This window comes from Polistes fuscatus, unplaced genomic scaffold (assembly GCF_010416935.1).
Source record: "Polistes fuscatus isolate 324 unplaced genomic scaffold, CU_Pfus_HIC Scaffold9, whole genome shotgun sequence".
In the NCBI taxonomy this organism is placed as follows: Eukaryota; Metazoa; Arthropoda; class Insecta; order Hymenoptera; family Vespidae; genus Polistes; species Polistes fuscatus.
Window position 1 is genome coordinate 1,783,090 of NW_025113173.1, and position 17,444 is coordinate 1,800,533.

General features: G+C 27.0%; 2 protein-coding genes across 2 annotated transcripts; both read left to right on the forward strand.

The window, feature by feature from the left end:
* Positions 1-160: 160 nt before the first annotated feature.
* Positions 161-3,254, forward strand: LOC122525815 (Y+L amino acid transporter 2). Its single transcript, XM_043648804.1, has 11 exons — positions 161-532; positions 743-940; positions 1,048-1,270; positions 1,345-1,460; positions 1,541-1,666; positions 1,742-1,886; positions 1,963-2,086; positions 2,164-2,364; positions 2,549-2,698; positions 2,785-2,962; positions 3,044-3,254. Exons 2-11 carry the CDS (start codon positions 775-777, stop codon positions 3,109-3,111), a joined length of 1,497 nt encoding a protein of 498 aa, XP_043504739.1. The 5' UTR covers positions 161-532; positions 743-774; the 3' UTR covers positions 3,112-3,254.
* A 4,062-nt stretch (positions 3,255-7,316) lies between these two features.
* On the forward strand, positions 7,317-14,320 carry LOC122525726 (cytochrome P450 6k1-like). The gene is made up of 12 exons (XM_043648653.1): positions 7,317-7,418; positions 7,643-8,217; positions 8,340-8,564; positions 8,694-8,968; positions 9,769-9,949; positions 10,463-10,615; positions 11,992-12,391; positions 12,755-12,990; positions 13,083-13,313; positions 13,448-13,725; positions 13,888-14,077; positions 14,151-14,320. Exons 1-12 carry the CDS (start codon positions 7,342-7,344, stop codon positions 14,318-14,320), a joined length of 2,991 nt encoding a protein of 996 aa, XP_043504588.1. The 5' UTR covers positions 7,317-7,341.
* Positions 14,321-17,444: the final 3,124 nt, after the last annotated feature.

The following is a 17,444-nucleotide window of genomic DNA, read 5'->3' on the forward strand; positions in this document are numbered from 1 at the left end:
TTCTATTTTATTCTTCGTCGCGATTGGTTGATTTAAATCACACGATGAAATATAAGGAAAGTTATTGGATCGTTGGAAATTACACACGTGATTAGTACATTATTTTGACCAATAGGAGATGCGATTTAATAAAACGATAATTATCGAAATATTATCGATACGTCATCGATACGTCATCGATATGTCTTTTATCCTATGATAGTAAGAGTTCAAAAAATTAAGATATTGCATCATACTGGCGCTCATGCTGTTTATCCTCTTTATGCACGTGTACGGTGTAAGATCTTAACCTAAAATGTATTAATAGCTAACAGTTCTATAAATAGTTTGTAGAAGGTAGAACAAAAGTATTTAATTGATATCAAGAATGAGGGAAATGATTCTTCGTTAGTGACAATTTAGTTCTAGTTGTTTTCCATTCGTTAAAGAAGATTTAATTAGTAGACATCCTACGTAATCTTTGCGAAATTGCAAGTACCAGATGTTCTAGAGTTATTAATCCCATAGTGTCTATATTTAGATGATTTGTAGTGTAAGTAAAGTTGCATATTTATAATATTTGCTAATACTAATTGTTTAATGCATCTGAGATTATTTCCAATATACTTAATAATCATAATAATAATATCATAATAACAATAGAATTAATTGAATTTTTAATTTTTATTATTAAGAATTAATTGGTATATTTATATGATCATACATTAAATAATTTTCTTTTAATAATTTCTTAAATTTATAGTCAATTGAGCAGCTGTTAATCTATAAAATAAAATGACTGACATATTTGATAATTCACCAAGAGAGATGCAGTTGATTAATTCTGTGGATGACTCGGATATCAAAGAAAATTATAAGGATGGTGAAAAAGTAAGACTTAAGAAGCAATTAGGTTTACTAGAAGGTGTTGCCATTATTTTAGGAATCATATTTGGTTCAGGTAAAGTTCTAAATTACTATAAATTAATGTCATAAAAATATTAATGAATTAAAAATTATCGTCAATGTATAAATGAAAACTTAACGAATATTTAAATGTTTCGGCAGGTATTTTTGTTTCACCGAAAGGTGTAATACAAGAGGTTGGAAGCGTTGGACTTTCTTTGATAATCTGGGTACTATGTGGACTATTGTCTATGATTGGAGCTTTGTGCTATGCAGAGTTAGGCACAAGTATACCACGCAGTGGTGGAGATTACGCCTATATTCATGAAGCCTTTGGCGCATTGCCATCATTTTTATATCTATGGGCTGCAAACCTAATTTTTGTGTAAGTCAGTAAAGGCTTTTATAAAAACTATTCATAAATACTTTCTTATTGATTTACAATCATTTTTATTATAGACCTACAACCAATGCTATAATGGCATTAACATTTGCGCAATATGTTCTACAACCTTTTTTCCCAAATTGTTCTACACCAGATGATGGTATAAGATTAATTGCAGCAGTAACTCTATGTGAGCATTATTTCGTTTCAAATTTATTTGATATATATTAGTATTAGAGATAATAATTATTTTCTTTTAAATTGTAATAGGTTTATTAACATTTGTCAACTGTTATGATGTAAAAGAAACAACAAAGATGCAAAACATATTTATGTTTGCCAAAATTGCTGCTTTAGTGATTATTATTATAGCTGGATTATCTTGGTTGTGTATGGGTAAGTTTAGGGCTTAAAAATTAACATTAATTTTTATTATTTTTACATATCCCTTTTAATTGTATTATTTTACAGGACATACAGAAAACTTTGAGAATGCTTTTGAAAATACAAATACAGATCCTGGAAAAATTGCAGTGGCCTTTTATTCTGGTATATTTTCATACTCTGGATGGAACTATTTAAATTTTATGACTGAAGAATTAAAAAATCCTTATGTGTAAGCTTTCAATACTTTAATTCTATTCAGTACATATTTGTGTGTTCATATTGTTTATAATAATTATTTATTTCAGAAATTTACCACGTGCAATTTACATTTCACTGCCATTAGTTACATTAATCTATGTATTAGCCAATGTTGCCTATTTATCGGTATTGACACCGAATGCGATGATTGCTTCGAATGCCATTGCAGTAGTGAGTATAATTTTGTATAAAATATTTTTTATTTATTTGTCATATAGATCTAAAAAATGTATTATTTTTGCAATTAGACGCTTGGAGATCAACTTCTTGGAATTATGGCATGGAGCATACCTGTTATGGTTGCAATTTCGGCATTTGGAGGATTAAGTGTTCATATTATGACTTCTTCCAGAATGTGTTTTGTTGGTGCCAGAAACGGACACTTTCCGTCTATGCTTAGTCATATTAATGTATCAAGATTTACTCCTACTCCTGCTTTAGTATTCCTGGTTTGTTTTATTTTAATGTTTGTTTTTTATTTATCTTATATAAAAAATATACAGTTAGCCCTCATATTTACGTGGTTTCTATTTACGCGATATTTTTGTGGAACAAATATAATCGCGTAAATAGAGAAATTTCTGTATATGATACTTATTAAAATCGTAAATATATTTGATTCTTTTTTTTCAGTGTATATTATCATTAATAATGTTGTGTACAAGTGATATATTTGTATTAATAACATACTGCAGCATAGTAGAGTCTTTCTTTATTATGTTATCAGTAGCTGGTATTCTATGGCTCAGATATAAGAAACCTAATATGGCTAGACCAATAAAGGTATATTTAATAAGTATACTTAATAATTATAAAATAAATTTATACATATATTTTGTTAAATTCCTACTAAATTATTTATTTCATAGGTACCTTTATGGATTCCTATAACGTTTGTAGCATTATGTGCATTTTTAGTACTAGTACCTTGTTATGAAAGACCTTACGAAGTTGGTATGGGTATTTTAATAACAGCCTCTGGTATCCCTGCCTATTTCATGGGCGTTAGATGGCAAAAGAAACCAACTTGGTTTCAGAAAATCAATGGTACCTATGATGTTTCTAAATTATATATAGCGTAAATTAAAGATTATCATAGATTACAAATTTGTTTTAAATTATTTTCAGTTAAAGTCACGCATACCGTACAAAAATTATTTATGTCTGCAAGAGAGGAGGATGAAGAAATGGAATAAAACAATGTGTAACTTTAGAGTTATAATCATCGGCTCACTTTCAAATTAATGTACGACTTTATTGAAGGATGCGTAAAGGAAAATCAAATAAATGAACAAAAGAGATATGTCGCGAATAAGTAAGTATTGTTGATAGCCGAAAAGAAAATTTATAAAAGAAATGGGTATTTAATTAATTGGCTGAAATGGTTGGTTGGTCGTTATACTCTTTTTGCTTAACTTTTATAATACCGGAATCTAGTTTTGACATTCCGTATTATGAATGTTACGTTATTTTATATTACACATGTTTCTTTTGCTGGTAAAGAAGATTAAATCTACTGATATAATAAATGCAGAAAAAGAAAAAAAAAGAACAGAATAGGTTTAAATGATAAGGCATTAACGTCGTAGACGTTCGCGTATTTCTGTTATTTGTATCTACATTTAAATTATACAATTACTACGAGTAAAATTATACAATTACTACGAGTATATTAAAATAATTCTATTCTGTAAACTCGAAGATGAAGGCAGACTCAGTGAGTAAAAACAATTTTTCTGTCTCTGTACCATTTTGTGGAATACACAATTAATAAAAGTGAAATGTTATAGCTTTTTGTTAGCATTAAATAATTGCAATAAACAAAATGTAACTGTACGCTTATCTCATAGTATTGCTGAAACAGATCTGAGTATAAAATTTCATCGTTCTTAATTTTTTCTACCTTAATATGTATGCATCAAATAATATTGTTTGTCTTTCGTTTAATATTTAATTCGATTTATTTCGACTGATTATGATCTTTTTAAAGCAGCACACATGACAAAAAAAATGCGCAATTAGACTTGAGACTGAATTTTTTTTCTCTTTTCGATAAATATTATATTTTTCTCTAAACGCATAGTTAAGAAAAAATGTTTCAATGAAAAATGTATTTTACAATGACATATATAAATATATATATGTATAATATTGTAATGTATTATTCCACATTCGTATGTATAAAAATTGAGTATTATTAAAATGTTACATTTTTTACTCTTTAAATAAACATGGTATTGCTTTTTTATGTATACCGTAGGCGTTGAAAACAAAATCTGGATTCTACTAACAATATTTATGATTGTACTTAAATATTTCAAAATAGTAAAATAAAATACGGTCGCTTGTAAAAATCACAGATTCAATAATTACATCGTCAATGTATAAAAAAAGAATGTTTATAAATTATATATATCTATTTAATTATTATATCTACAATTTAATTTATTTCTTGTTGAAAAAAAAAAAAGAAAATAAATTTGACAAAATTTTTATACTATCAAAGATGTGGTTATCTTCGCTGTGATAAAAATAGCAAAGTATTTTATACCTTTACCAAAATAATTATTAATCCAAAGTGACTTATGTGTAAGTTGAATTTGTAAACAAAATATATAACGAATTAAATATTTTATTATAATTTTATTGAAATAATAATCATATGTATAATATAATACGATTAATTAATAAAGAGAAATATTTCTTTCCGATCAAATAATCGATCAAATGTGTAATTTAAAAGAAGACAATGAAGGAATGATCGAAAAGTATAAAATATTTTCTACGGTTGAAGTTGTTTTAATTTTTTTATTTTAATTACCTCTTTCCTTCTTTTTTTTTTTAATTTCCTCTAACACGATTTCAAAACCATATATATATATAATCAGATTTTTATTGCACAACTTACAAAATTTTGCGAAATTTTGTTGTATGTTAGAAAATGAAGATCATTGTACCAATGTAAAAATTGTTATCTAGGATTTTGCGTGATTCATTGCTTTCAAACGTATCACAAACAATTATATTGTTAACTAATAAAATTATACGTCCTTGTATTAATTTTTTTTAGCTTATTATATTGAAAATGTATAAACAAATTATTATATATATATATATTCTTTTATAATTTTATTTTCGATCTCTACAATGTGTTCGATAGTACGAAAGACATTATGCATAGTTTAGTTAAAGTTCTTTCTACCAAGTTGTTCATTTTATTTATTTTTATTTATTTTCGTCTCAATTAACTAGACTAATGTTTTCATTCATCTGCTGACTGAGGGATGTTAATTCGTGACCAATTCTATACTACGAAAAATAAATCGTTGGAAGAGTGATAACTGGTTGCATGATTCAACGAAAAAATTGTATATTAAAGCATTATTGAAAAAAATAGAATGATGCTACTTTGTTGCTTCCTATGACGTAAGTTACGAATAAAAATTTAATTGGTGTGGTTCTCTGACGTATGTACACAATGGAGAACTAATCAAGCTACATTGCTGGAATAGGGGATGCATTATTGAGTAGGTAGAAGCAAAGTAGATATGACTATGACGTTATTTATATACATTTAAGATTTTAATCTTACGATTAAATTTCTTGGAATATTTTGCCCACTTTTTATTTCCCCAAAAAGTAATGTAAAAAACTATCGTACCTTATGATTTATTTCTCAGAATAATATTTTCATTTTTAACAAGTAAATGTATATATCTTACTCATAGTAAGACCCAATTGTGGGTTGGTTGGGGGGAGGGGCGGGGGCAGGGGGCTTGATCGATAATAATTTTCTTTCGACATTTTTTTGGAACTCAGGAAATTTGAAAAAATTTCGAAGAAATAACTTGTTTAGTTTTCTTGCCACTTCGATCTGATCTGATCGTATCTAGAAGACCCAACGGAAACTTTATTTACAGTGTAATAACGAAAGTATTGGTGTATTCTAAATTTTCCTATAACATTATCTGTAAATCTGTATGAAAAGAAAAAGTACGATACATTAATAACGTGCAAATTTTTTATTTATTTAAATATATCTTTCGATAGATAAACTCAACGAACGAATTATTTAAAAAAAAAAAAAAACAAAAAAGCAATAATTCAATATACAATCATTACTTTTTACAAATTAATCAAAGAATATGTTGTAAGAAAATTTTCAATGTTACAATAACTTTCGTTACGTATTATAAAAAATGCCTATTATTTACTGTACATCTTTCGTTTAAACGTAAATCAATGCACTCAATTTCCTTTCGTTATTTCTATCTGATTTTCTCTATTTTGTATTTTTTTGTGTAAAACGTTAATTTAATTCTATTTTATTAACATATCTATATAAGTTTTTCTATATAATACAATTTTAAGAAGCAATTAGTGATGCATTAGATTTGTTTACAATTGCTTTACAATTGTTTACAAAAAAGAATATCGATCTTATCGCAATAGAATGCAACACGTTTATGGCCAGGTAAATTTGTTGATTATTAAAAATAATTATAATAACTATATATATAAAATAATATTTTGCACATATTGTATAAGGATTACGTAAAGATTGATAAGCAATTAGATAAAATTTTTACAAGCCATTGGACTGGACGGTGAAGAGGTACTTAAGTGGTTTACTCATTTTCTGATTTCTCTATTGGATTATATTTTTATTTATATATGGTCTAAACTAAAAAATGTTATTCCTCAGAAAAATTCAACTACATTTGATAATATGAAAAGAAGAATATCTAGCTACGTATCTAAATTGATAAAATCATATGAAATAGAAAATGTGTATACGGAATGAGTTAAAGAAAAAGAAAAAAACTATATGATTTCATGCTTGGTGCATTGAAACAAACAGTCAACCATTTGAATTTGGTAAATTTGAATATAAACGTGTGTGACCCAATGTATTTTGAAAATTCTCTTTATTTTTTTTTTATTTTTTAAAAGAAAACTATCGATGAGACTTTGAAATGTTATAAAAGAAAACGATCTCGTACAGAAATTCTTTTAATAATTGCATACATTTCCCCGTTAATGCAATAACGCAGCCCATTTTTTCTTTATAAAGTTTTTTTTTTTCATACGATTGCAAATAAGAAAAAAAATCTCCCTTCTAACTATAATCTAATGCAACACTTAAACACTTCGTATTTTCCAAATAAATGAATTAATCAATTAATAACAATTTAATAAGTGAAAAAGATAACGAGCGTATCAATGAAATCGTTTTTACAATATCTCATGTATTATGAATATGTTTATCATATATACGATTACAAAAATAAAGTGGCGAAGAATAAAAGCTTCGTATACTGTTGATGTCAGCAATGATTCACTTATCATGACGGAAAACCTGATCATATAAAAGAGACTGATATCAACTTGAAGCATCACAGTTCGTTGTTAATCTTTCAGTAGCAATGATCTCCATAGAAAGTACTATTATTACATTGGCATTTGTTGCCGTCGTGTTCTTCATTTTAAAGATTTACGCTAAGTTAGTAATTATATTTAAAAAAAAAAAAAATTGAAAAAAAAAGAAGAAGACCCAAAATTACTCCGGATATTTGGATTAATTTTCTCATTTTCTTTTTATTCTTTTTTTTGAGGGGTTGGGCGGAGGGAGGGTAGGGGAGAATGGGGTGTTATTAATTTGATTTAATTTCCAACAAATATTTCTTATTTTGTAATTTTCTTATTTGTTTGTTTGTTCGCGTTTAGATACAAGTTGAATTATTGGAAAAGACGTGGCGTCGAATCGTTGCCGAGCGATTTGATTTTCGGTAATTTTAAAGAAGCCGTATTATTTCGTTCGGCACCAGGATGGCATCTAGGACAGTTGTACAAAAAGGCGCCGCAGGATGCTCCGTATATCGGTTTTTACATATTCCACAAGCCGTGTTTGCTATTACGTGATCCAGAAATAATCAAACAATTTTTGATAAGGGATTTTGAAAATTTTTCCGACCGACATTTCGCTGGTTCCAATCAAAAGGACAGTATCGGCATGAAGAATCTATTCGGTTTGAAAAATCCGGCTTGGAAATATCTTAGATCGAAAATAACGCCTACTTTGACACGTGGAAAATTGAAACAAATGTTTCCGCTTATGATGGAAATTGGTGGACCGATGATGGATCATTTGAGAAAACAATCAACGATCAATAAAAATAATGTCAAAATTGTTGACGCTCAAGAACTCAGTTACACTTATACCACGGATTTGATCGCTTCTGTTGCACTCGGTACCAAAATGGATTCATTCAACTACCCCAACAACGAATTTTCTGCTGCCGGTAAATATTTACTCGAAGAAATGGTTTATAATTATATACAAATAATATATACGCGAATATATATTTTGTCAACGTTCACTTTTATAATATTCGATTAAATTCTTTTATTTTCTGTTCCGTAGTATCGGAATTTTTCCATGGATTCAAAAGAATGGTAGCCCTGGTAACGGTATTCTTCATGCCCGAATTGGTCGAAATCATTGGAGCTAATATACTTTTCAATTCTAAATTTGTACGAAAAGTATTTTGGAGTGCTATGGAAAATCGCGAGAAAACTGGCGAGAAAAGGGGGGATTTTATCGATTCGTTGTTACAATTGAAAAATGGCGAACAAAATCCTAAATACAGTGAGTAATTTTAAACGATCCTTTTTTTTCGATTTTTTCTTTTCTCATTAATTTTGATTTGAGCGAATTTTAAACGAAAAGAAAAAAAGAAGAATAAAAATCAATTGAAATCGATCAATTATTTTGCAGAATTCGAAGGTGAAAATCTATTGTATCAATCTGGAACATTTTTTTCCGGATTCGAATCTAGTTCAACGTGTATGTCGTTCACACTTATGGAACTTGCCAATAATATGAAATGTCAGGAACGCGCAAGAGAAGATATTAATAAAGCCATTGATAAGTATGGATGGACTTATGAAGCTTTCAACAAAATGAAATATCTTGATCAAGCTATTGCCGAAGGTTTGAGATTACATCCGCCAGTTTCTACAATAGATCGATACACTCGTGAAAATTATCAGGTATTTATTTAAATATTTACGACAAACATCGCAAAAAAACATCTTGCGTTAATCCATAAAAAAAAGATAAGAAAGAAATTTCTTTTCACTAACTTATCTATTTTTTTCTTCTTTTTCTTTTGCCGTATCATTCTACAATCTTTATTCGGAGAAAACGTTAGTTAAAGTTAAAATAGGACAAAAAATTAGGAACCGATTAATTTTGTTATAACAATAGTATTCAATTTGGAAAGGAATATTCTAAATTTTTTGCATACAATTGTTAATTTAATTTGGTCCGGATAAATTTCTAAATAAAAGTATTAACGACGCAATCGCGTTATAATATGTGATATTTACCTTTTTTATTTTATTTTATTTTCATTATTCCATTTATAATATTTCTTTCCATTTCTTTTTGTTTTCTTTCTTTTTTACTATCTAATAATCATACAAATTTTAATTCTAAACTATCTAACTCAATCATCGTGTCATATGTTATTAACATCTTCGATGATATTCGTGACGTGGCATTTGATTTTTCAAATTATTTGTGATAAAATATTTTATTTTATATATATATATATATGTATTTCCGACGATATTTATTCCGAATAAGAGAAGTGTATAGGATCGATTTTAATTAATTACAAATGAAATCGAGAAAATAAATCATAAGATTAGATAACAGAAAGAAAGGGGAATTTTTTTCAGTATGTTATATGTAACACGATAGAAATATATATAAAAAAGATAGTAATAAGAACATTGATTATATCGAAGATAATTTAGATAAAAATGCATTTACAATATCCGTGCAGATACCGGGAACTGATATAATCATTGAAAAGGGTATTCCAATTTATATATCTCTTTACGGACTTCAAGAAGATCCGAAATATTTCGATGAACCGGAAGTTTATAATCCAGATAGATTTGCCGAGGGTACTTATGTTCCGGATGCGTATATACCTTTTGGTATAGGTCCCAGAATGTGTGTAGGTAAGTAACAAACAATCAATCAATATATGATTGATCAATATTTGTATAATATTGTTATCAAACGAATATGCCGTTATAAACGTTATAAACGAATATTGTGTTTTTTTTTTATTTACAAAATTATTTCATTTATCATTTAAAATAGTATTAAATTAGCTAATATATTATATATACTCGTACATATTTTCCAAATTCTCTTATAAACGAAAACATATTTTAAGATTATTAATAATTTTGAAATTGATATCAATTTGATTCCGCGCGTGTAAGCATTTTATTATAAGAGAAGTAAAATTGGACATAACTATAATAAGAAATTTGTTCTTTTTGTTATTTACAAAAAAAAAAAAATAAAGTATACATCGATGCTTTAAGAACTGATTATTTAGTTAATAACGTTAAACAGAATGTTTATTAATTTGCGTTAGATTTATTTTTAAGTAATTTAAATTAAAAAAAAAAGAAAAAAATAGTAACAAAAGGATATAAATTTATCGTTTAAATATATTCTAGGGATGAAAGTAGGTCAGCTTCACGCAAAAGTGGTACTAGCCCTTCTCTTAAGGGAATACGAAATTTGGCAGGAAGAAAAAGATAAAAGCGTTTTGGACCCACGTTCAACTTTTACGGCTGCAGCTAATGGAATACAGCTTCATTTCAAAAAAATAATATCATGAAAGACGAATTAGATTACATTTTTGATTTAAGTCCAGTGTAATGAATAGGTGTTTATCATGTATTTAACTATTTATAATTTTAATTGACGGATAACTATTGCAATCATTTGTTACCAACATCGCTGAAATTTTAATTCCAATGGTATTATTAATTACGAAAATAATTAATCAAGATTCTATCTAACATATATGGTATTCATATTTTAATTAGATCAGTATGAAGATGGAACAAAATTAATGCTATGTAAATAATATTCTTAATGATATTTAAGAAATTTTTGATACAATCATTTACGATATAATATTTATTTTAGAAGTTATGTAAATTTCGTTTAATTTAAAAAGAAGTTTAATTAAAAAATTAAAAAGAAGTTTTTAATTAAACAGAAGAAAATATTACACAGTACACTATTTTAAGTTAATAATAATTTATATAATAAAACTCTTATATACGAAAATATAAAACTTTGTTTATAAAAAAATTAATTATATTTTATCTTTTTTTAATCAACCTTTTACAGATACAAGTACCTAATTTTCTCATTTAATATCCATATTTATGTGTTCATCCACGTTATATATTTATGTATCAACTTAATCAATATAGGCATGTGATCGTGTCATCAAATATTTTTCTCAAAGAAATTTTTTAAAATATTTTTATAAATGTTTCCTATAACGCCTAATTATTTCATGACAAATCTAAATTATATACTTTAACTGTAACATGTATACATAAATTGTTTCATATTTCATGTAGATATTTGGAACAAATTTACTTTTAGAAAAACAAACACCCATTTATGAGATACTAACTGGCGTTCATGTACATCAAAAATATTGCCCAGATCCATTACGTTAATAAATAACAAATACGATATAATAATACGATAAAAAGATAGATGTACATAATAAAATATTTGGAAAGAATGTTATAATAAGACTTTTTTTATAATACATTTCCCATAAATGATAAGATAAGAAGCTATTGCATCAACTAATAAAATTTCATACCGTTTCCGTGCCCATCACTTTAGTATTTTTCTGGAGCTCACGAGATGCTGTACGTTTCCAGAGTTTCTTCTCATAAAACTTATTTCTTTAACCGAGTTTATTAGTTAGTTAATATAATCGGGAATAAAATTCGTTGAGGTGTATAAAACAAAGTTGTAAATTATTCAACAAGTGTTAGAACTAACCAGATAAATTAATACAAACAAAAATTATCTTCATAGAAAATGGCAATTATTGGTATATAAATATAAACATATTTATTTATTTTTTTATTCCTATCATTATTCTATATAAAAAATTGCAATAATCTTATGTAATATTACGTATTTATCATGTTAAAAATATTCACAGGATTCGATTCATTTATTAATGGACTATTATTTATTTTTATTCCCGCAATTGTATTTTACTTTTGGATGAAACACAAATTATCCTATTGGAAAAGACGAGGTGTACCTTCTTTGCCAATAAGTTTGTTACTTCGACAATTAAAGGATGTAATTCTCGTGCGAAAATCTGGAAGTATAGCACTCGGAGATCTTTACAAAGAGGCCAATGAGAAGGACAAATTTTTCGGGATATATATCTTACATAAACCATTTTTATTAATAAAAGATAATGAACTTATTAAATCAATACTAATCAAAGATTTCGACGTCTTTTGTGATAGATATTTTTCGGTTAAATCAGCCAATGATATGGCAACTTTTAATCTTTTTTCCGCCGATAATCCTGAATGGAAACATCTAAGGTAATAAAATGCTTAATCATTAAACATCAATTTGCAGGATTATATAAAATCAATTGTTATAAAAAAGTATACAAATACAAAATAACAAAGTACAAAGTAACAAATACAAATAAAAAAGTATACAATGAAAAAAGTTATTCTAAATTGTTTACGACCGTATGTATTCAATCGTATAATTATTTTACACTTGCAACGAAGCATACGTAGAAGATTATTATAATTCTATAAAAAAATGTAAAAACAAGATAATAATAGGATGTATCTAATTTATGTGCTTTAGTTAATGGTGTTGATTAGTATTCAAATGCAAATAGGTAATTATTCGGTGACCTAATAGATAATGATATAAATTTGTATTAACAGAGTTAAAATGTCTCCGGTTTTTACGAGTGGAAAAATAAAAAAACTATTTTATCTGATGCACGAGACATCCGAAGCAATGCAAGACTTTCTTCAAGAAAAATTTCGTAAAAATTCTAATATGACGATCGATGCTAAGGATGTTTTTATGAAATATACTACGGATGTTATTTCTACCGTGGCTTTTGGAGTTCGAACTAATTCGTTCAAGGAAGAAACTTCCGAATTCTATCAAAAAAGTTAGCAAACGATCAATTTAACAATCGTAATTAAAATTGTAATCAAAGAATAATAATTATTAATATTTATATTTCCATATATATATATACAGGTCTTATACCTTTCACGACAAATTTAAGAAGGTATCTATCGATATATAAATCTTTTTTCTTTCCGGAGTTAAATAAAAAAATTGAAGTTAAAATGATGGGAGAAGCCAGGGAGTACTTTAGTCAACTTTTCTGGGATACGTTCAACGAACGAGAAAAATCTGGAACGAAGAGAAGAGATCTTATCGATTATCTAATTGAATTAAAACATGAGGAACAAAATGATGATTTCAGTAAGAAGCGAAAGTCTATTCGATGTTTTTTGAAATATCCAAATTAAATTCAAGCGCGTATATCAAATGACAATAACAATATTATTCAAATGATAAATGTATTTATTTATATAATAATGATGACGATTATTTAGAATTCGAAGGAGATATTTTACTCGGTCAATCACTGATATTTTTTATCGCTGGTCGAGAGAGCACTGCTACTACGATATGTTATGCTCTTGCTGAACTCGCAAGAGAATCAAAATTGCAAGACAGATTAAGAACGGAAATACGTGAAACATTAAAATCCGATGGATTCACTTACGAAACCGTGCAAAAAATGAAATATTTACATCAAGTGATCTCTGAAACTTTGAGATTACATCCACCAGCTCCGATCATAGACAGAGTTGCAACGAAAGATTACGTGGTAATTAAAAGGAAAACTTGAAAAGTTCATTATTCACTATTTGTACCAAACTTTTTTAAGTTTTATACGTTTTTCTTAAAACGCGTCGTTATTTCATGGAAAACTTTAATTATATACTTCAACTGTAACATGTATATATAAATTGTTTTGTAATTTATGTAGATACCTGGAACAAATGTACTTATAGAAAAAGGAACGCCCGTTTATGCGGTACTAACTGGCATACATGTTGATCCGAAATATTTCCCAGATCCGTTACGTTTCGATCCCGATCGATTTAGCGACGAAAGAAAAGCAGATATTCTACCATACACTTACATGCCCTTCGGTGATGGACCAAGAGTCTGCATTGGTATGTCAAAATTGTTTAAATGTTGTAACGAATACAATACGTTTGATAAATAATTATTTCCTTTCATTTCCAGCCCAGCGAGTAGGCATGTTACAAACTGCTGTTGGTATAATCCGAGTAATTAATAATTATGAAGTATTATTGAATCTAAATGGAGATTATAAACACGATCCTGCAAATATGTTCTTAAAACCTGGTAAAAATTTCATTTTGGATTTAAAGAAAATTACTGTGGAGAATTAAATAGTATAAGATACATACTACAATAATAATAATTTTAATCTAAATGACAATATGATAATGATATAGAAAAATGATTTTCATTACTATTAATATTATTAGAATACTTAATTATAAAATAAGAGAATAACGAAGGAGAAAATTTAAATATATTGTTATCTTTTAGGATTTACTTAAACTATTTTATAATTAGATTATTATTAATATTATTATTACTAATATTCTGTTATTTATTGTAAGTTTATCATTATGTAAATTATCTTGAATGAAAAGATAGATATATAAATGATGAAATATTTTGGTATAATATTATGATGTAGCATTTGTAGAGTAAATCAATCTTAAATGATAAGATTAGCAATTACATGGATTGAAAAAGTTTTGCAATGCTTTTATGCTTATCACTTAAGTATTTTTTTAGAAATGTTACACGTTTCAAGAGATTTTTTTAATAAAACTTATTTCTTTAACCGAGTTTATTAGTTAGTTAATATAATCACGAATAAAATTCGTTGAGGTGTATAAAACAAAGTTGTATATTATTCAACAAGTGTTAGAACTAACCAGATAAATTAATACAAACAAAAATTATCTTCATAGAAAATGGCAATTATTGGTATATAAATATAAACATATTTATTTATTTTTTTATTCCTATCATTATTCTATATAAAAAATTGCAATAATCTTACGTAATATTACGTATTTATCATGTTAAAAATATTCACAAGATTCGATTCATTTATTAATGGACTATTATTTATTTTTATTCCCGCAATTGTATTTTACTTTTGGATGAAACACAAATTATCCTATTTGAAAAGACGAGGTGTACCTTCTTTGCCAATAAGTTTGTTACTTCGACAATTAAAGGATGTAATTCTCGTGCGAAAATCTGGAAGTATAGCACTCGGAGATCTTTACAAAGAGGCCAATGAGAAGGACAAATTTTTCGGGATATATATCTTACATAAACCATTTTTATTAATAAAAGATAATGGACTTATTAAATCAATACTAATCAAAGATTTCGACGTCTTTTGTGATAGATATTTTTCGGTTAAATCAACCAATAATATGGCAACTTTTAATCTTTTTTCCGCCGATAATCCTGAATGGAAACATCTAAGATAATAAAATGCTTAATCATTAAATATCAATTTGCAGGATTATATAAAATCAATTGTTATAAAAAAGTATTTATATAATGAAAAAAGTTATTCTAAATTGTTTACGACCGTATGTATTCAATCGTATAATTATTTTACACTTGTAACGAAGCATACGTAGAAGGTTATTATTATTCTATAAAAAAATGTAAAAACAAGATAATAATAGAATGTATCTAATTTATGTGCTTTAATTAATGGTTTTGATATTCAAATGCAAATAGTAATTGCATGGTATTCATTCTAATATGGTATTAGTAATATTACTAATACCATATAATAAATGCCACCTTTTTTGCGTTAAAGAACACAGTATTTTCTGATAGTATATGATAATATAAATAGTATAATTATATCGTAAAAGAAATTGAAAAAATTATATTTAATTTTTAATGTATAAACATGTGTGTGCCTTCAGAAATGCATTTAAACGTATTTTTTAAAAGGTCACCATTCAAGGCGATCAAATATAGAAGAAAATCAAAAAGGTCTGATGTTAAATCCAACGATGATCACCTGTAACAAGAAGAAAACTATATTAATCATACGATCAAGTGATATAATAGCCTGACATATAAATCGTCCCATTCGCAGATGCACTTTTCAATTGAATTCTCTATTTATTTTGATCAAATCTCTATTTACCGTTGCAATGAAATTAAATTTAAACGCGTGATTTTACATTTACATAAAGTATATAGAAAAAAAAAACACAAAAAAAAAGGGAAAAGTACAAATATCAAGTTACTAAAAAAAATAATATCTAATAATTATTACGAAAAACTTATAGAAAAGAAAATTGCAAATTTAATAAATACGATCACAATAAAAAATTTTAAAGACGAAACAAGAAAAGAGAAATTACTTTAATATTTACCAAACGTTATTTAAGCTTTAAAATTTAATAATAAAAAATTGTAATATTTCTGACTCTAACTAAACACATATGCATCTTTTGGACGATATGACACACATATTTGATGTGCCAAGGAGATGGAATGGTCCATCATCTCCAATTACAATTACAAATTAATGACGAGCAAATAAATAATACAATAGAATATAAAATACGACTAAAGAGCTATTTTCGAAAAGTTCGAACTTATTGTTGAACCTTTGGAAATAACTTAATAGCCTATGTAGTTGCCCTCTTCAGCCACAATTAAGTGGGGGCCTCTTCGGCATAATGCCTCTTCTTTCTTCATCCCTGAAAACTGCATTGGACATTTTCAACGTGCAAGAAAATAAGATATCTCATATCTTTTTTTGTAAATTAACTTTTATTTCGTTATGATTCTAATATGGAATTATGAAAAAATTAATTTATATTTAATGTTAATTATATTCAAGCTCGTATAACCATGGATGAACTTAGAGTTCATTGCATATTACACGAGCACAATTAATCAAACGTCCAAGCAGATAATTTCCCTCGATGACCTAATAACACGTCGCACTTTTAATATCAAATAACAAAATTCAATTGAAATTTAATAATGCAACAAATGTAATGCATTTTCTTGCAATATTTTCATTTCATTCATTTGTTATATTGAACTATATCAAATATTTTTCATTATAAGAGAAAATCGCTATTGTGCGAAGTGCTAATCTCATAATACTTAAAACTAAGTATCAAATTCATCAAAGGCTTTGCCAATTTGATTCGACTCTATCTCGTTCGAGAAAGAATCGAAAAAGAAATGAATCTTCCAAATGGTTGCAAATGCCTCTATAAATTATGATACATAATCAAGATTACAGAACAGTCACAAAATATATTTACAAAACAAGCATAATAGAATGAGATGATAAAATTTTGCAACAATTCTGTATAAACCAGGAGGCGGAATTTCCACTCCGGAGTGAAAGTAAGCCTAGTGCCTTTCCTGGGTCCTACCTACTTAAAATTAAAGTTTTCTCATTCGCTCAAAGAAGTATGCTACCTGCCTACCAAT